Source organism: Salvia hispanica, chromosome 2 (assembly GCF_023119035.1).
Source record: "Salvia hispanica cultivar TCC Black 2014 chromosome 2, UniMelb_Shisp_WGS_1.0, whole genome shotgun sequence".
NCBI lineage: Eukaryota > Viridiplantae > Streptophyta > Magnoliopsida > Lamiales > Lamiaceae > Salvia > Salvia hispanica.
In genome coordinates this window covers 36,779,402-36,802,737 of record NC_062966.1, presented here as the reverse complement: position 1 = coordinate 36,802,737, position 23,336 = coordinate 36,779,402, and the positions used below count along the sequence as shown (strand labels likewise).

The window sequence follows — 23,336 nt, the reverse complement described above, 5'->3', positions numbered from 1 at the left end:
GTACAACATGATCGTCGAAGACGAAGGCGTACAACCCGACTAGTTGGGTCAATGACGATGAAGCCGGTCCAAGCCACGGAACGGCCACCCCTAGTGTACGACAGGGGGTACCTCTCGATGAAGCCGGCCGCCTCAAGGAATTTGCCAACATGCGCCAAGTGGATGCTCATATTCAACTCCAAAAGGATATAATTGAAGAGTTGTGGGCACGGAGGATTGCACGGCGATAGTTTTTTTTCTTTATTATGTACCTTTTTAAATGTAATTTTTTTTATCTATGTACCTTTTTTAAATGCAATTAATGAATTTTCCCGTATATGTCTCGTAAATTTAATTCCATAATTTAATCGTAATTTTAATTCCGTAAATGTAGTATATTTTGAATTATTTTTATTGCGGCTGGCCTATGGCTGGCCTAAATCTGATGTGGCAGGTGGATTTTTTAGTGTTGCTGACGTGGCAGGGGAGAGAATGGCTAGCCTATTGCTGGCCTATGTACCATTGCGGATGCTCTTAAGCAATACTACTATTTTAAAAATAAGATAACCTTTCACTTATTATTAGAGAAAAGTTTTCAAATTTTAGATCATTTAAAGTTTAAGTCTATTAAAGAGCCTAAAAATATATCATATATGTATTGCTTGTAAATAGGAGTATAATAATAGGAGTATAATAATAATAATAATAATAATAATAATAATAATAATAATAATAATAATAATAATAATAATAATAATAATAATAATAATAATAATAATAATAATCATCTGTAATTTACTTCTAAATTTTGTCAAAGTCTCATATTGCAAATTTACAATGTCAAAAATGTCTATTTTAGTTTGAATTAATTTATTATGGTGTAGGATAAAATTGAATGATTATGACTAAAATGCAAAAAAATATGATAAAAAATTTGACGTTTTCGATTTTACAATCATGCAGAAATGCGTAGAATTGAGAATACACAAAATCAATTAACAATCTTTGTGAGAAAATTTTAGAATTTTATATATTATAGATTGAATCATTGAATTAAATGATTGATCATTGAAGGATGGCCGTGAAATAGTTAATTCAACTTTCAGTGATAAACTAATAGTGTGATTAGGTGTAGGTTGAGTCATCTATCACAACCTTAATCATGCAAAATAAACATTTGAATAAGTTAAATCAATTCGGTTAGTTCGGTTATAACCGAGAACCGACCGGTTCTAACCGAGTCGGTTAATTAAGTAACCGAACCGAAGATCGGATCGGTTCCGATTAATTAACCAGCCCTAAGTGCAATATATGTCATGCAATAAACCGAATCGCTAGACCACTACAACAAATAAAATACTCCCTCTGTTCCTTGGTAATATAGTCATTTTGCCATTTTGATACGTTCCATAATAATAGAGTCATTTCCGTTTTTAGTAAAAGTCAACACATTTTTCCTCACCTACTTTACTCCCTCTTACTTTTTTCTCTCTTCATCTCTCTACCTTTTTCATTTTCCACTTTATTCTCCATTTACTTAACTCACCTAACACAATTTTTTAATCTCCGTGCCGAAAAGAAACACATCCATTACTATGGAACGGAGGGAGTATGAGATTACAAATTTTACAAAAAATAAGAAACAAGATGTATTTCAAGTTCACATTGTAACGCCCTGAATTTTCGTTCCCTTCTTTCGAGATAAATCGGATTTATTAGCTTAATTAATTTCGTTTAGAAGATGTGTAATCGTGCATTCCTCGTTGTATTCGATCTTGGAGTAATTTAAGTATTTTCGTTGAAAGAAATAAAGTGCAAGGAAATTATGTGTTCAAGGATGAAAGTAAAGCTATGCTTTTATTAAATAATAATTGAAGAACAAATTACACAAGAATGTTGGAGATACATCTAGCACATGTTACATATGTGAGAGTGACAACACACACATCTATTCTACACCATTATCCTACACTAGTCAACAAGTTTAGAAGATAGCTATTTTGGTGATGGAGCCAAAGGATCTCTAGAGGAGCATCTTCTTTCTTTCTCCCTCACTCTCTTTCTCGATTAGGGAGCAGCCACAAGACTCCAAATTTCCAGCTATGGTACCTGCAAATTAACACAAAAATGGGGTTAGAAGATGACTCACAAATAAAGAGGAAGGGAGACACAAGCTCAATTAGGAAAGGGAAGTAGTAGGCAAGGTAGAGGCTGCAGTATAGAGCCTGAGGTCAGCCATTTTTGGCACATTCTCAACTAGCATCAAAGAGGAACCAAGACAAGAGAGCTTAGTAGAATGAGCCTCTACACAAGCCCAATATAGACATGAGCAAGATTCTAGTTTTCCATCGATCAAGGCTGAGGAAACAGCCAAGAGAGAGACAGCCACACATACACCAAAGTAGTAAGAATAACATGAACATGAAGCTCAAAAGAGGTAGAGCTGGCAGCCCCAAAATAGGAGCCTTTGCCTCCAAGTCTCAAGCACAAAAAGCCAAGAATAGAGCACTATATAAACAACCCCAATCTTCTTCTCCTCCCCTCATTCTCAACACTATAATTTCACCAAATAAGTCAAGGAATATAGCAAGGAAGGGAGGAGGGGCAAGGATGAGATTTTGAGGCTGGACATCGGTCCCTTCCAAGAGGAATCATCAAAGTGAGGTAACAACCTCAACACCCAATAACCTTGCATCATATAGAGCTAGCACAGTAGGTAACCAAGAACTTAGAACCATAGCAGCTCTGAATGAAACTTAGAAACAGAACCCATAACAATAAGACTTATTCCAGTAGCTACATTCTTTCTCAAATCCCTCTCAAATGCAATTAGACTCCCCATATCAAGTGATGAATCAACAATAACAGTCTGCCCAAGATCAAAGCTTTAGTAATTCTAAACTAAAAAGAGGCTAAGGGATTGGGGACTTAGCTTTGGAGTGAGGAGTATTCGGCGGAGCTGCCCGGTGACGGACGGGCAGCAACGAGCTCCAGGAGATCTGGCTGGAGCGGAGGCGCTGCCAGAGCAGCAGAGCGAGGCGGCTGGTGTCGGCGCCGTCGAGGAGAGATCGAGAGAGGGCCGGAATCGCTGCCTCCTAGAGAACTCGACAGAGAAGAGCTTAAGAGGAGAGGCAGCTCGGCGAGGACGGAGACAACAGAGCAGCAGCCGGCGAGGCGGCGAGTTACTGAGGCACGGAGTTGAGGCGACGCCTCCTCTCCACTGCTGACGTCACCGAGGAGAAAGAGAACTCGCCGGAGGGCGTTCGCTGGAGAAAGAGAACTCGATGGAGGAAGGAGTACGCGCCGACGGGACTCCGAAATCCCGTCGAGATAGCGGCGATTTCGCCGGAGAGGAAAGCCGAGCTGCCGTGTTCTCTAATTTTAGGGATTTGAAAAACTTAATTGGTGAATGGAGAAGTGAATGAGAGAGAGAAGTCCGATTTGAGGGGGATTGGAGTCACCCCGGGCGCGAAATCGCCAAGAGAGCCGTGAGGTAGAGGCGATTTCGCCGGAGAAGAGGCGTGAGAAGAGGAGAACTCGCCGCTGCTTTTTCTCAGTTTGGGAAAATTCTAATTGGAAATTTTGGGGAATGAGCAAAGGAATGATGTTTAGAGGGAGTTGACCGATAGGAGTATATAATTGGACTGATTCCAATTTAAATTGTTGGGCCACTACTAAATTCTAGATTGGGGCCAAAGGAATTAATTCTACACATGAGCTGAAATTAAAGAATTGGGCCAAGTATCATTCTTTATTTGAAAGATTTGGAGAGTAAAGAAATTGTAATTTAGTTAAGAAAGTGGGCCGAGAATTATTTAAAGCTTGGATGAACTACAATTTAATTTAGCTTGGGCCATATGAATTAAATGAGGTGATGAGATATTCCCATTTAATTAGTGGGCTAAGAGATTTACCAACGAACTTTGGACTTAAGAAGTTAATTGTTGGATGGGATTAATTTAAGGACTTGAGTTGGAGCTCAATTGATTAATTCCCGAATAATTTGCTAAGTTTCCGAAGATGGAAGATATTTAACTGCGAGATGCGAAGGGCCGACCGGCGTTGCCTCGCGACGCCTCGGACGGCCGCTAAGGAAATAGGAGGAAAGAGAGACGACGTTCTCGAGCCACGAAAATAATTAAGTTTAATAAAGAAGTGCTATTAATTAAATTTCCCGATTTAATTAATATGCAAGTTTCTAAAAATTTCCTAGAAGTGAACGAAGGATAAGAGAATTAATTAGGGGCATGCATTCCTATAAGTATGAGAACTTCTTGAGTCTTATCAGTACGTTGTTTGCTTTCAAAAGGCTATCTCTGCGAGTAAAGGCGGAGTGAGGAAAAATCAATTTAAGGAGTTTTAAGCGAACGAGGTGGGCTTTCGAACTAAAGTGTTTTTACGTGGCCTTTTGAACTAAAGTATTTTAGTGAGCTTTTTATTTATGATATGATGTTACGTAGGCTTTCGAACTAAAGTGTTTTTACGTGGGCTTTCTGTTAAAGTTACAGTTTTTACGAGAAGTATTTTACGTGGGCTTTCTATTTAAGATACGATTGTTGCCTTTATGTTTAAAGTATGGTTTTTATGAAGAGTGTCAAGGTGATATGAAAAGTACAGCTTACGTTTACAGTTTCATGAGCAATATTTTATGATGAGTGCTATTTACATCAAGTGAAAGTGATGTTATTTAGTTATGTGACATTATGTGTTGCTTTACGGGTGCTTGTGAACTGTCAGCCTTCGTTGATATTTTGTTCGGCTTTGACCGATAGAAATGAGTTTTAGTCGAAAATGTTTATGAGGAAAGGAAGTTTTTGAAAGTTATGTCAAGCCATGTTTTGTTTTGAACTTTGCCTATCTGATTGTCTAGCAAGGGCGATGTCCCTACTAGACCAGGAGTTTGTGAATTAGTTTCACCAGGAGTTATGAATTGGTTTCACCAGGAGTTGTGAATTGGTTTCACCAGGAGTTTGTGAATTAGTTTCACCAGGAGTTGTGAATTGGTTTCACCAGGAGTTTGTGAATTAGTTTCACCAGGAGTTGTGAATTCGTTTCACCAGGAGTTTGTGAATTTATTTCACCAGGAGTTGTGACTTCGTTTCACCAGGAGTTAGTTCAGATATGGCATAAGTTCCAGGAAAATAGAACAGCAGATCGCTTTTGATAATGACAAGGAAAATGATTTAGTGTTCTCGGAACTTTTCCTAAAACCCCGAGTTCATTCTAGAGTGGCTTGACAAAAATCAGTTTCTAGTAAAAAAATATTTCGGCATGTGTCCACTGAGTACACCAAGTACTTAGCCCTGCATATGTTTTAAAAATGTGCAGGTTGAGCAGTGATGACGGCGGGCGGTGTTGAGCATAGACGATGAAGATCCTTCGATAGAATAGTACTTGGATGCGTCGTGTCTCCATACACGATGTCATCTGCTCTTGACTCTTCCGCTGCAATGTAAAAGTCGAGATTTCATTCTCTTGTACCATGCACTCTGATTTATATATATACCAAGTTATTTCAGTTCAAGTTCAGTTGTGCCACAGTTTTCCCCTTTCTTCCCCGCTTCTTTCATCCTCCCATAGTCACGATCAACCGGGCTTTCTATCCTTAGAAAGTGCGGTCGTGACACACATAGAATATGTTGGAGGATTTATATATGATGTGTTGCATCTATTATTAGTTGTATAAAGAAAATTTATTTTTTTTTACTATAAATTAAAGGATAGGCAATTATCTAAAAAAAATCATATTATATGTCATCTTGGAGCATAATCTCATGTCCGATTATTGAATATTGCAAACCTATGAACATCAATATTTTTAAACATTGAATTACGACATTTGACTATTGAATGTCTGACTTCTGAGTATAATAATCACGTTCGAAGCTTGAAATACCCTTTGTCGTTTGAAGATCAGAACTAATTTATGAGCATTATCTACCATAAATTTAAATTTAAAAAATTCGTCACAATAAATTTAAATTTAAAAAATTCGTCACAATAAACTCGAATGTTTGTCTGTCTATTGTACGACTAAAAGTAGTTTTCGATGGTCAGTTTGATGTTTTAATTTATACAGTATCATATTAATTGTGTGTTACGTACAATAAATATTGTTTAACTACTAATATGGCTTTTAAGAAAGTGATCAATTGTTAACTCATCATTTAATTGCTAACTACAACTAATTTAAGGTCATAAGATTTTAAAAAACGTGTGGTCTACAATTTGCCACGTGTAATTTTCGTTTTTATTAATTAAATCGAAAAAGATAAAAAAAAAACTTCAAATTAGGGTTTTGGATGAAAATGTCAATATTGTGTTCCGAAAATATCAACACAATGCTTTAAGAATGTCAACAAAATGCTTTAAAAATATTAACTCATTGCTTATATTGACATTCTACATGTATTATATTGACATATTTTATGTAGTTTGTTGACATTTCTTCTTGTACGAAAAGATTAAAAATTTTTGAATTTTTTTTCAAATTTTGACGTCAGAACATATGCATGTAGGATATCGTTGGAATCCTTATGAAATTATCTTTAATTTGATATATGTTATATGAACTTAAAGTTTTGAGATTTCTTTTAAAAGTTAGTTATAACTAAACATGTAGTTAATTGACATTAATACCCCTATTGATATTTTTTGGAATTAATCATATGGCCTTATTGACGTTTTTCGTTGATCGTATTGACATTTAGGGATTAATAATCTAAGCCCTTAATTTGAATATCTAATGGCTATTATTTAGTTGAAGTTAGCAATTAAGTTATTAGTTAGCAATATAACACTCCTCATGCCTTTTATTGGTAATGCAAAATCAAAATAACCCTTTTTATTTAAATTTTAATATTAAAAATAATGATGCATTTAATATGATCATAAATGAAAAAAGAAATACCAGTTTATTAGTAAATTATGAACTAATAAAGTAAAAATAAAATGATGTAGTAACATTTTATTATAAGAAACCTTTATTCAAATCAAACTATAACATTTTATTGTAATAAGTTACATCACTTAAATAATAATAACCCTATATTCAAATCAAAACAACAGCATTTTATTGTAAGAAATTACATCAAATAATTATAAGAACCCTTCATTAGGCATGGAGGGGACTGAGATAAAGATATATCTCAATCATCCAACGGCGGAATGCTCTGTTCATTCTTGAAGAAATTATCGGGATCAACCACGGTCTTCACCCGAACAAGACGATCGAAATTATTCTTAAAATATTTCATACCCCAAATGCTGGCCTGTGCATAACTTGTGTCTTCTCCAACGTTATTGACTCCAATGTCGAGATCTCTGTAGTTGAGGTACGCTTGTCTGGGATTACTCGAAACAAAAGGAGCCATGTAACTGTAGTACCTTCTGCTCCAACCTATGTTCCTCTCTGAATCTCGAGCCTCGTTGCCTGCCCAATACACATTACTGGCAATCTCGAACAAGTTACCAGCCCTGTGAGGAAATGGAGTTTCTGATTCAGAAATTTCAGACATTCTTCCACCATATGGGATCATTAAGACAAAAGCTGCAATTTCTGGTTCGTATAGTAGTCTCTCAATTCCTTGTAACCCTAATTCAGGAATAGGTTTTTGGACATAATCTGATTTCGTTTTGAGGCTTCCTAAGTTTGGTTGAGTTCGGTTAAGTAGAAATTCGAGTGGCTGTTGCTGAGAAGGTGGTATTATGGGGGCTTCTGAGAAATATAAGACCGATTGGATCCAGCTCATTTCGACACAGTCTTCTCTCACTAAACCTAACTCAGGGAAGCTCTCTTGCATCATCGGAAGTAATCTGTCAGCTCCGCCGAGGAAAAGTGACCAGAAGTTGGCTTCAATGGTGGCGTTCCGTCCACCTTGACTGGAATTCACCCTTGTTAAAATGACGGAGACGAACAAATCTTTGTCGAGATTCGGAGCCACAGTTTGCCAGCGGTGGACGAGTTCAGTTGCGTTCTGTTCTAAAGTCCTGCGGACTGAGAAAGCAGTGACTGTTTCTGGAACGTCCACCAGTTGTACCTTCCAGGCAGTGATCACGCCGAAGCTGGCGCCTCCGCCGCCTCTGATGGCCCAGAACAGATCCTCGCCCATCGATCTTCTGTCCAGGATTCTCCCCTTGGCGTCGACTATTCTTGCATCGATGACGTTGTCAGCAGCCAGACCGTATTTTCTCAGCATCGGGCCCCAGCCCCCTCCACTGAAGTGCCCACCGACACCGACGGTTGGGCATACGCCAGCCGGGAAGCCAAGCACTGGACTCTTTTCTGCAATCCTGTAGTATAAAGAACCAATGGTCGCGCCTGCTTCGACCCAAGCGGTTTTTTCCTGGGCATCCACTGTGATTTCACTGAGATTGATCAAATCTATGATCACGAAAGGGACTCGTGACACATAAGATAGTCCCTCTAGGTCATGGCCACCACTTCGAGTTCTGATTTCCAAGTCATTTTCTTCAGCACAATATATGATAGGTGGGATCTGGGATTCGTGCTCTGGGGTTATGATCACCTGCGGTTTAGGAGTGGAACCTGACACAAACCTTAGGTTTCGGATGGAGAATTCAAGGACGGAAGTGTATGATGAGTTGATTGGGGTGTAAACATCGTTCGAAATGGAGGAGTAGTTGCGGAATTGCTCGGTCAGGCATTCGAGAAAATCGTCATGATCATCCGCGGAAGCTGCCCAAGAGCATGAGATGATTAGAAGAAGAATGAATGTGAGAGATGAGATGGAAGGAGTTTTCATGATTGATGATTGGAAGTAGATGAGTTTGTATATTTCATGAAACAATGTGTCCTATTTATATGTACAAAGTTCTTGAAAAGTCATTCTTATCCTCATGTGTGCATTATGATATTAAATTCAATATTCCATCGGCGTGCCTATTTCAATTTTAAATGTCTGTGGTCACTATACCACAATTCCACACGTACATGGAATTGGATCGAAATCTAGAAGAAAGTTCCTAGCCGTTGGTTTTTAATTTTCATAATAGTTAATATTGTAAGTTATCTAATTTGACAATTTATTTGGCATAAACAATTTTTATTTGAAAAGTATTTTTATTAGTACTAAGTCATTGAATTTATTATATATGTCTTATTTCGTGATAAAATTACATTGCTCTAATTAATAATGATATGCGTTTGATTTAGAATATTTACAGAAAAATAACTTGTCCATTTAAAATAAAAATCATTAAAACATTTTTTGCGTCTCAATTTTTTTTTTTCTTAAAATTTAAGTTTTTTTTTAGTGATCATCCAAATGAAGGTGATTGTTTTCTAAAGACATTGAGATTAGTACCAAAAATGGCTAGTTTCGAAATGAGAGTAACCGTTTATAAAATCACAATTGAAATATTTAGCATATTTCAAAAATATACGAAATGAACTAAAATTTGTTTTATAATGGCAAATTGGCAATATTGTTGGTTAAGTAAAATACTACCAGGAAAGAAGATTCAAAATAACTGAAGACAGTATTTAAAAACTAAAGAAATAACAATTCAACTAAATTGTTATTCAACTCTCAGGTTTAACTTAAACACGCAATGAATACTTCGATTAAAATCTTGACTTATAAGCTCAAAACTTCAAAATGTAGGAAATTTATATTTGTTTCTTTTTTCATTATCTTTGTACCGATACACAATTCGTCGAGTGATGGGCTGCCAGCGAGACGGCAAGTCTCACGTGTGACAGGTCGAGTTATATATAGGGTATGGTCGTATGGATCAAAATAAGACGAATTCTCATATGAAAAGTAAGATTAAACTAAAAGTCATATCCTAGGTTAGATCGTCGATACAATTAAGTCCAACAAAATTCGTAGTTAGTGGCGGACGCAGAAAATATAGTTACGAGGGGCTTCAATGTATACTTCATCTGTCTAACGGTAGTTGCGTCGTATTTATTTTTGGAAAGTCTTAAGATAGCTGAGTCATTTCTTATTTAGAAAATTTTTTTATTCTCTCTCCACTTAATCTCTAAGCACTCATTTTTTAATTTATGTGTAAAAAAATGCTCCAACTAAGATGAAATTATAAAGTCAATTTCATAAATTTCATAAAATTTAAGCAAAAACTTTCATCTTTTTCATTCTCAATTTCACATAATAAAATCAATAAAAAAACCTACAGAAAAACTGATTTTCGAATAATTAAATTAATAAAGGAAATTAAATAAAAAGAGAACAACTAAACTTATAAATGAAAGCTGCAAAGTTACAAAGTTCTCGTGAATTGTGTGGGAAATTGTAATAATATTTTATCGATAAAGATTTAGGAAAAAATAGAGTAGGAACTCTATTACTATTATATTACAATTGATTGATTAATCATTTATTTAAAAATAAATAATGAATTTGGAATTTAATTTACACTTTCTTAAAAAAATTAAAACTTTCTAAATAAAAATGAAAGCAATACTTTTGTTTAAATAAATAAATAAATCTAATATATTTGACTTTAAATTGGATTGCTCTTATTTTAAAAAAAGGATTAAAAGATCGATCATATTAGTACATAATAATTGATTTGACATTAATAAAGTTGTCTTCTTCCTCGTGAATACGCCAACAGCCATTTTCATCCTTTTGCCTCTGTAATTTTTTCCCTAAATCTAAATTCAGCCCTTCCTATCATCCAACTTTCAGAGATGTGTTCTTCAACCACGTTGATTTGGGGAGGGCTGGTGAGAGTGCTCGAAATTTTCTGGAAATTTAAAATAGAAAAAATCACCAAAATAGCTTCTTGGGAGGGCTCATCCTCCTGTCCGCCAATGTTCGTAGTAATAAAATAACAATTGACAGAGCAGCCTCCTCTGATATAAATACTCCCTCTGTTCCATAGTAATTGAGGAGTTCCTTTTCGGCACAGAGATTAAAAAAATTGTGTTAGATGAGTTAAGTAAAAGGAGAATAAAGTGGAAAATGAAAAAGGTAGAGAGATGAAGAGAGAATAAAGTAAGATATGGTAAAGTAGGTGTGAAAAAATATGTTGACTTTTATTAAAAAGGGAAATGACTCTCTTAATATGAAACCTATTAAAATGGCAAAATGACTCTATTACTATTGAACGGAGGAAGTAGAAAATAAGACGCATTCTCGAATAAAAAGTTAAAAATCAGGTTAAATTAAAAGTTACTAGCTACTCCCTCCATCCTCCATTAATTGACATCAGTTTACTTGACACGAGTTTTAAGAAATACTAGTCTAGTGGAAAGTAAGTCCTACTTTTATATATTAATTATATAGTAAAATGTGAATGGAACGAGTTAATGGAAGATGAAGTCTATTATCAAAAGAGAAATGATTTAGAGACATAATGACACCCGAAAACTGACATTCTGATAGCCACTGATAAATATGGGTGATGATGAGCAGTTCTGGGGATGAGCAGTTCTTTGAATCACCTGGAAAAACGTGTGAAAAGGAAACTAGTGAAATGGCAGTTGATGAGCACGACCAAATACGAGAGCCTAACCCACACAACATACCCTTGGGAACCAAGCGAGACTGAGGACAGCCACGCATGTCCGCTACATGGCCACAGTTGTGTCACTTGATAATGTATGCAGGCACTGAAAATCGAAGGGGAACAGGTTTTGGTAAAGCACACAACAATGGTGTAACAACTCTGCCAAGTGCTAACATTGTTGAATGATTAACGTTTTATTCATTTCTTGTAAGAAATTTAATCAAACAAATATTTCAACCTTTATAAAATCAAAACAACATGTAACGTTTTATTGTAAGTAATTACATCAAAAAATTTAAGCACCTCTTATACAAATCAAAACAATAGCATGCAGCGTTTTATTGTAAGAAATTACATCAAAGAAATAGATGAACCCTTAATCTCAATCATTTTTCTCAGAATGCAAAGTTGGAATACTCTGTTCATTCTTGAAGAAATTATCTGGATAAACCACTGTAACATCTCGATTTCCTGAACCCTAATTTTAGAGTCCTAGAATTTATTTTGATGACGTAGAGACGTGAAATATTTATGAATGCATTTATTGCATGAGATGCTATGGCCGAGTCGAGTCTAGGGTTTGCGTTGGAAGTTTGAAAAGTCAAACTTGTTTATTTTATGATGTGGCATGTGATTTATTAATTTATGAGGTGAATTATTTGTTTAAGGGTGAGTGAGAATATTAGAGAAAGTTTCCCTAAATACTAGCCACCCAATTCTTGAGAATTTCGACCCCCTTGATTTTTGGAGAATGGATTCTATTTTTTCGGATTTAATTTAATTCTTGGGATATTTATCCAAATTAAATCCAAGACCCAATTATTCCTTATATTGAAGAGAGAAAAATCGCCCCCTTGTTTCCTAGGTGATTTTCGAAAATCACCTATGTTGGGAAGGAAATATTATTTTTCTTGTTTAATTGATTCCTTACTTGATTTCCTTCCATACCTAGAATTTAAATATTCTACCAAATCTTTCCATACCTCAAGAGATCTTGCCTTATCTTATATTAGTTATTATTAAAAATCCATGCCTTATTTAAAAGGCATAGGGAACGCCTATTTCAATCCCAAGTTGGGAGAATTCTTATTTTTATTTTGCTCCGTGATATTTTATTCTACTCCGTAAAATATACCAAAACAAAATCTTGGCTAATTGGGAGCCATATATTTCGAAATTTCCATGCTTGATACCCTAGTCTATTTTTGTTAATTCTCCTTCCCTACTTCACAATATTTATTTATTTAATTGTGGAGAATGAGATCTTACCAAATATTCTATTTTATTTACCTAAAGATTTTATTGAACTCTATAAATAAGGAGCCAAAAACCTAACCCTAGCCATCACAAATTTTTGCCTCCTACCCCATAATTTTCGCCCCCTCTCTTCTCTCCACACTCTCCCAATTTTCTTCTACTTTACTCCATTAATCCTTCATCCTTTGTGAAGAATTGAAGTTTGACCCAAGAATCTTGAAGAACCGAGTCTAATACTTAATTTCTACCGTTCGTTTTTCTCTTAAGGTATTTTTATATCCATCTTCTTCGTTTCTACTCGATTCCTCTTCTTTCTAACCGATTAATCGGTATTCTTGAACCCTTATGCATCTTGTTTGAGTGAAAGTGGGATAAAAAGGGGTATGTAAAAATGTATGCATGTAGTATGTGTGTGTGGCGTGTGCGTGGTGTGTGTGTGCGTGTGTGTGTGCGTGTCGTGTGCGTGTCGTGTGTGTGTTGTGTTGTGTGGTGTGTGCTTGATGGCTAAATACTCTTGTGTAACTTATGTTGGTGTTAGATCTAGAGTTGAGATGCGAATGGAATTTATATGATGATCATGACTTAAGTTTGATTAGTGATAATAAGATGAACCGATGGGAAAAGGAAAAGTGTAGAGACATGCATGAGTTAGGAGTTTGTGCTGAATCTGATTTGTGATATGTGCCTATGTGATTAAAAAGGTGAAACCTCGGTTGCGAAGCCGGATAACAAAGGAAAGAACATACTTGAAACCTAAGCAGTCGAGGTGGGCTTTACTCTTAAACTCTTTTATGTGCAAATATATGAATGTGGAGAAATAAGGGTGGTTTAACTGTTATGCCATGCCCATGTCTGTTTTATTGTGATATTGTGCGTCTGATGCCTAGCTTGCGAGTTCGCTCCATTGGGCTATAGGGCTATGGATATGTTTATACGAATTCGGGTCTGAGTATGGGCCGCAAACCCTACCAGGCTGTGTTCACGAGGGGATCGGGAGCCGTCCTTGCTAGTCGGCCGGTCTCGTGGGCGAAAAGTGTGGCCACACTTTCGTCGCACCATGGAATGATTGTGATTATTGAATTGTTGAGGAAAAATGGGGAGTTATTTTGACTGGCCAGTCTATGGAAAATATATTTTTGTAATACTCGTGATATTCTCTTATAACTGCTTAAAACTCGAGTTCACTTGGTAAGGGTGGCATAACTTATACTCCCTCCGTCCCAAGGTATTAGACCAACTTTCCTTTTTGGGATGTCCCAACATATTAGACTCATTTCCTTTTTTAGCAAAAAGCATCTATCTTATTTTATTCTCCACCTACTTTTTTCTCTCTCTCTCCCTTGCTTTTTCCCTTTCTGATACTTTACTCTCTCCACTTTAACTATCTAAATATCAATTCCTTAAATCATGTGCCCAAAAGAAGTGAGTCTAATACTCCGGGACGGAGGGAGTAAAATGTTTTGGCAATGAGCTCACCGAGTATTTCAAAATACCCCTGCATGTGTTTTCCTTACGTGCAGGTTGAACGATGACGAGCGGTGGCGGGTGTTGAGCATGATAATTAATTAAGATGGTTGTTTTGAACTTCAAGCGTAGTTGTGTCTTCATCCATAGCTATTTTTTCTCTTGGTCGCTTTCCGCTAAGTTTTTGATACACTTATGTTTATTTGGAATGTTTTGCACTCTCCTTTCGGTTTAGAGGTCTTAGACTATCTTGTGGTTTTTATCTTGGAAACTATGTCATACTCTTGAGATTTTGATCGTCATTTATTATACCTTTCTTTCCTTATTCAAGTTTCTAGGTGAAGTTGTTGTTTTAAATACTCTGATAGTTCTTTCTAACCTTTTGGTCAACACTCTTTAATTGAAACCCTAGCCTTCGTTCATTTCTTCGAGTCCGTTTGGTAGCAGTCGCCGCATTTATTGTACCCTAGGAAGGCGGGCTGTTACAACCACAGTCTTCACGCGAACAAGCCGATCAAAATTATTCTTGAAATATTTCATGCCCCAAATACTGGCTTGTGCATAACTTGTCTCTTCTCCAACATTACTGAGTCCGATGTCGAGATCTCTGTATTTGTCAACTACATGGCTCCTTATGTTTCGAGTAATCCCATCTCCGGGATTAATCGAAACATAAGGAGCCATGTAACTATAGACTGTAGTACCTTATGCTCTAACTTATGTACCTCTCCGAGTCTTGAGCATCGTTGCTCTGCCAAATCACCGTGCTATAAATCTTGAACAAGTTACCAGCCCGATGAGGAAATGGAGTTTCTGATTCAGATATTTCAACATTCTTCCACCATATGGGATCATTACGACAGTAGCCCGAATTTCTGGTTCGTATGGTAGTCTCTCAATTCCTTGTAACCCTAATTCAGGAATAGGTTTTTGGACATAATCTGATTTCACTTTGAGGCTTCCTAGGTTTGGTTGAGTTTGGTTAAGTAGTAATTTGAGTGGCGCTAGGGTTGTGGGGGCTCCTGAGAAATATAAGACAGATTGGATCCAGCTCATTTCAACGCAATACGATGAGATATCGTATTTGCGCGATCAGTGAAGAATTCCAAGGGGGAGGATCATTTCACCCTCCTTAAGATGATTGCGAGGAATAAATCTTTGTTGAGATTCGGACCCCCAGCGGTGGACGAATTGAGTCGCGTTCTATTCTGACGTCCTGAATATTGAGAAAACAGTGACAGTTTCTGGAACGTCCACCGGTTGTTCCTTCTAGGCAGTGATCACGCCAAAGCTGGCGGCCCCGCCGCCTCTGATGGCCCAGAACAGAACAGATCCACGCCCATGGTTGTTATGTCAAGGATTCTACCCTTGGCGTCAACTATTCTTGCATCGATGACGTTGTCAGCGGCTAGACCGTATTTTGTCAGCATCGTGCCGTAGCCCCCTCTACTGAAGTGCCCACCGACACCAACGGTTGGGCAGATGGCAGACGGGAATCCTAGAACCGGACTTTTTTCTGCAATCTTGTAGTATAAAGAGCCAATGGTTGCGCCAGCCTCGACCCAAGCGGTTTTTGCCTCGATGTCCACTGTGATTTCACTGAGATTGATTAAATCAATAATCACGAATGGCACTCGTGAGACATAAGATAGTCCCTCTAAGTCATGGCCACCACATCGAGTTCTGATTTCCATGTCATTTTCTTCAGCACAGTATATGATAGGTAGGATCTGGGATTCGTGGTCTGGGGTTATGATCACATGCGGTTAAGGAGTTGATCCTAAACCGAACCTTAGGTTTTGGATGGAGAATTCGAGGACAGAAGTGTATGATGAGTTGTCACGAGTGTAGACATCGTTCGAAATTGAGGAGTAGTTTCGGAATTGCTCAGACAAGCATTCTAGAAAATCCTCATGATCATCGGCAGAAGCTGCCCAAGAGCATGAGATGACTAGAAGAAGAATGAATGTGAGAGATGAGATGGAAGGAGTTTTCATGATTGATAAGATGATGAGTTTGCGTTAGAGAATGTGTTCTATGTTGGGGATTCCGGGGTTACAAGAGATAAATGCTTGTCGGGCGTAATACAACCCAAAGAAGAAATACAAATGGAAAAATCTGAAACAAAATTACATGTTAATAATCGAAACAAATAAACCGTGAAAAGTAGAGCCGAGTTGAGGAGGCATTTTTCCGCAAGACGAGATACGCCCCGGTAGTGCTCTTCGGATTGTCGTTTCGTCTCCAAAGATAAACGACTAACGTCTCTGATGAAGCAGCACCGCAATCAGTAGAGCTCCGGCGAATGGGATGGAGGAGAGGACAGAGTTTTCGACAGAAAACAATGCAGACAATGCAGAGAGAGAAGAGAGCTTATGATGCTTGTGTTTGTTGCTTGTCTATGGTTTCTAGTATGTTAGAACGCACAAAAGACTAGCATATTTATAGGCTCCATCCACCTGCAGGGGTCAACCATTCTTGATGGTTGTCATCATGGAGAGTCTGTAACTGTCGAGGGTTACAAAACGTTATGGATTTTGAATCCCCAATGTATCTAGACATATACATCCTGAAGTGAGTTTGACTTGATCAGGTCTGCAATCATCCTGATCAGTTCGTTGGTCTGTGCCAGCTCCAGCCTGGTTCGCTACACTTCGCCAACTTGATCAGGTCACCTGGATTCCACCAGCCAGCTTGATCAGTTCGCTGGTCTGTGCATGGCTCGGCTCGGCTCGGCACGGCACGGTGGGCGGCGGCGCGTGTGGGCTCTTCGACCCAACTTGATCCACTAGAATTTATTAAGTGTATTAGAACACTGACTCAACTTATTTTTAACACAAGTATACCCGCAAGTGTACGGGGCTAATGTAGCAAATATAAGCAAAGAGTATCGTATCCACAGAGACAATGAGTGTCAACCTAATTACCACGAACCAACCTCAACTACTATCTAGATGAATCGGAATTTTGGTTTTTCTAAATCTATTTAAAAGCAAGGTAAAAACAAATTAAAAACAAATAGAGAACTAAAGCAAATAAGAGAAAACAGATGTAGATCAAGGATGAGGAAGTAGAATTCTATGGGATCGATAACAACTATCCTATGCTCAATTAACTTCCTAACTATGCCAACAAAGGGTCTCAAGGGTTATTAAGCTATCACTAAGGTAAAACTATATCTTTTCTCAAAGCATATAATTTGTAGATTGCTACCTAGAACCGAAGTGTCCTTCCTAGAACTAAGGTAACAACTCCTAAAAGCTCCTAAGATACTTAGCTTCATTCAAAGGCTCAAATCTGTCGATTATATTGGCAATGACGTCAACTTCTCTTCTTTCAAATTAAACTACTCACTTCTCAGGTATTGTAGTAAAATCCACATGCATTTATAAGGTGATCAATCAAATAAATGTATAAGCACAAGAGGAGTCAAAATAACCACATGAGCCAAGACATAGGAAAAGGAAATCAATTAAACATAAGAATCATTCTATCTCCCCCGTAGAACTCTACGAAGGGTTTAGCTACTCATGTTCAACACAAAAGTCAAAGAAATTCAAAAACATTGTTTGAACAAGAATAAAACTAAGAGTAGAAACTCTTAGAATTGGATTGGGCGGATTGGAGGCCTCGTCTTCAATCTTGCGATGAATACTCGTCCTCTGCTCGTTCTTCTCTTCTTCCTAGGTGAAAAAGTGGTATTTTTGGGGTAGGAGGCGTGTAAGTTGTGTTTGGAGACGTTTCCTAGGCATATATATACCTAGGGTTGACTTTGGGACCAAAATAAACTGTCGAGCGAAGCTGGCGGGTCGCCAGGTTGGGTGTGCGTTGAAGCTGGCGAGTCGCCAGCTGCTTACGGCATTTTTTTCGTCTTTTGCTGGCGGGTCGCCATGTTCGTTTGCATCCGAACCTGGCGGGTCGCCAGCTATGTCACTGCTCTGCGCAGTCTTGGTAAAACGACCATAACTTCTTCTACCGAACTCCGATTGAGATGTTTAAGATATCCATGGAAGCTCTTTCGAAGACAAAGAGAATGGTATGCATTACATGCGAATCGGACTTCAAAATCTCCAGATAAGCTGTCTCGAACATTGAGCAGCTGCACATCCACATATTTTGTACATTTTTCTTCACATTCTTCACAAAATGGTCAAAATACCAACATAATAGAGAAGTAGCTATAACCATGTCTCAAAGTACACAATATATGATCAAAACCAAGTAAAACTACCCTCTAAAGTCATGTAAAATCTAAGTGAATCAAACACTTAATTCATACACCTCAGTAAGAGGCTCTCACTTCCAATGTGGGACAACTAACAATAGTTGATTGCTCCCTACATTCAAGACTCCAAGCTTACATAAAGCTCAATTGTGCCCAACTTTAATCCACTATTTCTCACTCACCGGGAATCGGATTTGAGAAAGTGAATATACTACGATCATCTTCGTGGAACGTAGACCGACGCTGTAGCATTTAATTTCCGAAATTAATGACTCGTCACATTTATTATTCGGTCAAAGTCCATTAACCGGGCACATTTAATCCATGATTCCAACATTCCATTTATAAGGCATTAATTGTCATGATAAAAGATGGTACAAAGTTGATGAAAATAAAATATTAATTATTTGAATTTTTATTATTTGATGTACCATTTGATATGAGACTATTTTGAATATTTCCAACGGCGCGCTTATTTTAATTTTTCCTAGTTTGTTTGATTATTACCACACATAGAATAAATTGGATGGCCAACGGAATTTGATCGAAATCTTGGAGAAAGATCCTAGCAAATTTAATATGTGATGATTGACTGATAGTCTTAACCATCTAGATTAACTAATATTTTGAAGTTACCCAATTTGACAATTATCTTGCGTAAGCAGTTTTTTATTACTGGTGAAGTAGATATTCTGATGCCGAGACCAAATCCTTCAATTTACTAGAATTTTTTAAATAAAAGAACATGCGTGTACACTATGAAGAAGAGGACTTTACTGATATTACAATTATACAAGATTCAAAAAAGGGTGAAAATTGAAAATAGAACATGTCTATTGCAAATAAACAATTTACTAATAAAATATTTACTATAAATGTCACGCAATAAACGGAATTGCTAGACCACTACAACAATTAAACAAAATATGAGATTAATGATATGTTGCATCTATTTGTGGGGTCTACATTAGAACGATGTGCATGGTTAGTATTGGTTTAAAACTTTCCATTTTTAGAAATAGTCTTAATTTTGATTGATGGTCCAAAATGATAAAACTTGTCAATTTTTATGGATAGATGTAGTAGTATATGTCATATGAGCTTAATCTCATATCGACTTTGTAATTAAGAATGTAGCATTGTTTGTAGCTCAAAAAAACCCGAGTCCGATAATTGAATATTGCGAACTTAACATCAATATTGTTAAACTTGAATTAGGATATTTGACTTTGTAATTAAGAATTTGTAGCTCAAAAAAAACCGCGTCCGATAATTGAATATTGCGAACTTGTTAACATCAATATTGTTAAACTTGAATTAGGATATTTGACTGTTGAATGTCAGACTTCTTAGTATAATATCGTTCGAAGCTTGAAATTAAAATACCACATCTGACTTGACTTATGAGGTTTGAAAGATCAGAACTAATTTATGAGCATTATCAACCATAAGTTTAAATTTAAGTATTGCGTTACAATAGGCTCGAGTGTTTGTCTGTCTATTGAACGACTAAAAGTATTTTTGGATGGTCAGTTTGATGTTTTAATTTTTATCATATTAATTGTGTGCTACGTACATTAAATATTGTTTAACTACTAATATGCCTTTTATTGGCAATTCGATCGGAATCAAAATAATAGTATAACAAAGTGAAGAAGTTAATATTAAAAATAATGATGCATGCAATTGGATCACAAAATGGAAAAAGAAATACCTATTTATTACTAAATTATGTAATCCCTTAAAGAAAAAATAAAATGATGTATTACATTTTATTGTAAAAAATTGCATCAAATAAATATACCTTTTCTTAAATTAACGTTTTATTGCTAGAAATTAATTACATCAAACAAATATAAGAAATCAAAACAACAACATTTTATTGTTAAGAAGTTACATCTAACAAATATAAGAACCCTTCATTCAGCATGGAGGGGTCTGAGATGAAGATATATCTCAATCATCCAACGGCGGAATGCTCTGTTCATTCTTGAAGAAATTATCGGGATCAACCACGGTCTTCACCCGAACAAGACGATCGAAATTATTCTTAAAATATTTCATACCCCAAATGCTAGCTTGTGCATAACTCGTGTCTTCTCCAACGTTATTGACTCCAATGTCGAGATCTCTGTAGTTGAGGTACGCTTGTCTGGGATTACTCGAAACAAAAGGAGCCATGTAACTGTAGTACCTTCTGCTCCAACGTAAGTTCATCTCCAAATCTCGAGCCTCGTTGCCTGCCCAAACAACATCGCCAGCAATCTTGAACAAGTTACCAGCCCTGTGAGGAAATGGAGTTTCTGATTCTGAAATTTCAGACATTCTTCCACCATATGGGGTCATTGCGACAAAAGATGAAATTTCTGGTTCGTATAGTAGTCTCTCAATTCCTTGTAACCCTAATTCAGGAATAGGTTTTTGGACATAATCTGATCTCACTTTGAAGTTTACTAGGTTTGGTTGAGTTCGGTTAAGTAGAAATTCGAGTGGCTGTTGTTGAGAAGGTGGTATTACGGGGGCTTCTGACAAATATAAGACAGATTGGATCCAGCTCATTTCGGCGCAGTCTTCTCTCACTAAACCTAACTCAGGGAAGCTTTCTTGCATCAACGGAAGTAATCTGTCTGCTCCGCCGAGGAAAAGTGACCAGAAGTTGGCTTCGATGGTGGCGTTCCGTCCACCTTGGCTGGAATTAACCCGTGTTAAAACGGCGGAGATGAACAAATCTTTGTCGAGATTCGGAGCCACAGTTTGCCAGCGGTGGACGAGTTGAGTTGCATTCTTTTCTAAAGTCCTGCGGACTGAGAAAGCAGTGACTGTTTCTGGAACGTCCACCAGTCGTACCTTCCAGGCAGTGATCACGCCGAAGCTGGCGCCTCCGCCGCCTCTGATGGCCCAGAACAAATCCTCGCCCATCGATTTTCTATCCAGGATTCTGCCCTTGGCATCGACTATTCTTGCATCGATGACGTTGTCAGCGGCCAGACCGTATTTTCTCAGCATCGGGCCCCAGCCCCCTCCACTGATGTGGCCACCGACACCGACAGTTGGGCATACGCCGGCCGGGAACCCGAGCACTGGACTCTTTTCTGCAATCCTGTAGTATAAAGAACCAATGGTCGCGCCTGCTTCGACCCAAGCAGTTTTTGCCTCGGCATCCACCGTGATTTCACTGAGATTGATCAAATCTATGATCACGAAAGGGACTCGTGACACATAAGATAGTCCCTCTAGGTCATGGCCACCACTTCGAGTTCTGATTTCCAAGTCATTTTCTTCCGCACAGTATATGATAGGTGGGATCTGGGATTCGTGCTCTGGGGTTATGATCACCTGCGGTTTAGGAGTGGAACCTGACACAAACCTTAGGCTTCGGATGGAGGATTCAAGGACGGAAGTGTATGATGAGTTGATTGGGGTGTAAACATCGTTCGAAATGGAGGAGTAGTTGCGGAATTGCTCGGTCAGGCATTCGAGAAAATCGTCATGATCATCGGCGGAAGCTGCCCAAGAGCATGAGATGATTAGAAGAAGAATGAATGTAAGAGATGAGATGGAAGGAGTTTTCATGATTGATGATTTGAAGGTAGATGAGTTTGTATACTTCATGAAATAATGTGGCCTATTTATATGTACAAAGTTCTTGAAAAGTCATTCTTAATATCATGTGTGCTACATGATATTAAATTTAATATTCCAACGGCGTGCCTATTTCAACTTTGACTATAGTTTCTGAAGAAAAAACGAACACATTTAATTTAAAGTCGCTGTGTTTTACTAATACCATATTTGAATGGGCAAATGGAATTGGATCGAAATCTAGAAGAAGGTTCCTAGCCGTTGGTTTTTAATATTCATGTGTGATGATAATCTTACAACCCAGGTTAATTGATACTTTTTTAAGTTATCTAATTTGACAATATAATTTATTTGGCGTAAACAATTTTTATTTGAAATGTATTTTTATTTGTACCAAGTCATTGAATTTACTATTTATGTCTTATTTCGAGATAAAATTACATTGCTCTAATTAATAATGTTATACATTTGATTTAGAATATTTACAGAAACAATAAGCAGAAAATTAACTTGTCCATTTAAAATATGGTAGTATCGACGGTAGGAAAAAAAAAAACCGTGAAAGACATTTTTAATGCAATTAAGGACACTAATTTGTGTTTGTTTCCAAATATACCACCAACGCTTTAAAAATATCCTTATTGTTGGTGTCCTAATTAAAATTAGAGAACGCAAATGAAAGTGTCCTACAAAAACAAAAGATTAAATTAATTTGTTCTTCTAAATTTAGAAACACTTTCTTTTGCGTTCTATTTTTTTTTATTTTTAAATTTTTTTCGGCGCAAGTAATTGCCTCTTAATATTTTATCCTTAAAAATTAAATTTTTTTAGCGATCATCTAATTAAATGAAGGTGATTGTGTTCAAATAACATTGAGATTAGTACCAAAACTGACTAGTTTCGAAATGAAGGTAACCGTTTACAAAATCATAATTGAAATATTTAGTACTCCATATATAAAAAATAGAAAGAAATGAACTATTACAAGTGTATAACAAAATATGTTGTATAATATGAATAAAAAAAGGCGGTTGTTATAGGTAGACCATCTTTATCAGAATCCCATCATCAAGTGAAGACAGAAAAATGGAAAAATACTTTCAACTAAACTGAACAAATAACAATTCAACTAAACTGTTATTCCACTCTCAGGTTTTAAATTAATCACGCAATTAAGACGTCGATTAAAATCTTATAAGCTTAAAACTTCAAAATGTAGGATATTTAAAATCTTTTTTCATTCGATATAGAAGATGAAAGTATAATATGAATAAAAATAGGCTGTTGTTATAGACCATCTTTATCGGAATCCCATCATCAAGTGACGGGC

The 23,336-nt window shown here is 36.9% G+C and overlaps 4 protein-coding genes and 1 long non-coding RNA gene across 5 annotated transcripts; 1 reads left to right on the top strand and 4 right to left on the bottom strand.

Annotated features, from left to right (window-relative positions):
• Positions 1-1,817: 1,817 nt before the first annotated feature.
• On the bottom strand, positions 1,818-3,836 carry LOC125206907. The gene is made up of 3 exons (XM_048106121.1): positions 3,828-3,836; positions 2,913-3,354; positions 1,818-2,088 (listed from the first exon to the last, which is right to left on the bottom strand). Exons 1-3 carry the CDS (start codon positions 3,834-3,836, stop codon positions 2,003-2,005), a joined length of 537 nt encoding a protein of 178 aa, XP_047962078.1. The 3' UTR covers positions 1,818-2,002.
• Positions 3,837-4,294: 458 nt separating this feature from the next.
• Positions 4,295-5,452, top strand: LOC125203567. The gene is made up of 2 exons (XR_007173397.1): positions 4,295-4,351; positions 5,308-5,452. It is a non-coding gene; the product is annotated as an uncharacterized LOC125203567 (long non-coding RNA).
• Positions 5,453-7,004: 1,552 nt separating this feature from the next.
• Positions 7,005-8,755, bottom strand: LOC125204853 (berberine bridge enzyme-like 18). The gene has a single exon (XM_048103602.1). The coding sequence runs from the start codon at positions 8,742-8,744 to the stop codon at positions 7,128-7,130; it is 1,617 nt and encodes a 538-aa protein (XP_047959559.1). The 5' UTR covers positions 8,745-8,755; the 3' UTR covers positions 7,005-7,127.
• Positions 8,756-15,479: 6,724 nt separating this feature from the next.
• On the bottom strand, positions 15,480-15,893 carry LOC125206906 (berberine bridge enzyme-like 18). Its single transcript, XM_048106120.1, has one exon. It carries the CDS (start codon positions 15,891-15,893, stop codon positions 15,480-15,482), a length of 414 nt encoding a protein of 137 aa, XP_047962077.1.
• A 4,321-nt stretch (positions 15,894-20,214) lies between these two features.
• Positions 20,215-22,014, bottom strand: LOC125204395 (cannabidiolic acid synthase-like). The gene has a single exon (XM_048103049.1). The coding sequence runs from the start codon at positions 21,995-21,997 to the stop codon at positions 20,381-20,383; it is 1,617 nt and encodes a 538-aa protein (XP_047959006.1). The 5' UTR covers positions 21,998-22,014; the 3' UTR covers positions 20,215-20,380.
• Positions 22,015-23,336: the final 1,322 nt, after the last annotated feature.

Coding starts and splice junctions, on each gene's coding strand:
- LOC125206907 (XM_048106121.1), bottom strand. Junction 2,089..2,912: donor CGAATACTCCTCACTCCAAA/GCTAAGTCCCCA, acceptor GTTAATTTGCAG/GTACCATAGCTGGAAATTTG.
- LOC125204853 (XM_048103602.1), bottom strand. CDS start 8,744: ATGAAAACTCCTTCCATCTCATCTCTCACATTCATTCTTCTTCTAATC.
- LOC125206906 (XM_048106120.1), bottom strand. CDS start 15,893: ATGGAAATCAGAACTCGATGTGGTGGCCATGACTTAGAGGGACTATCT.
- LOC125204395 (XM_048103049.1), bottom strand. CDS start 21,997: ATGAAAACTCCTTCCATCTCATCTCTTACATTCATTCTTCTTCTAATC.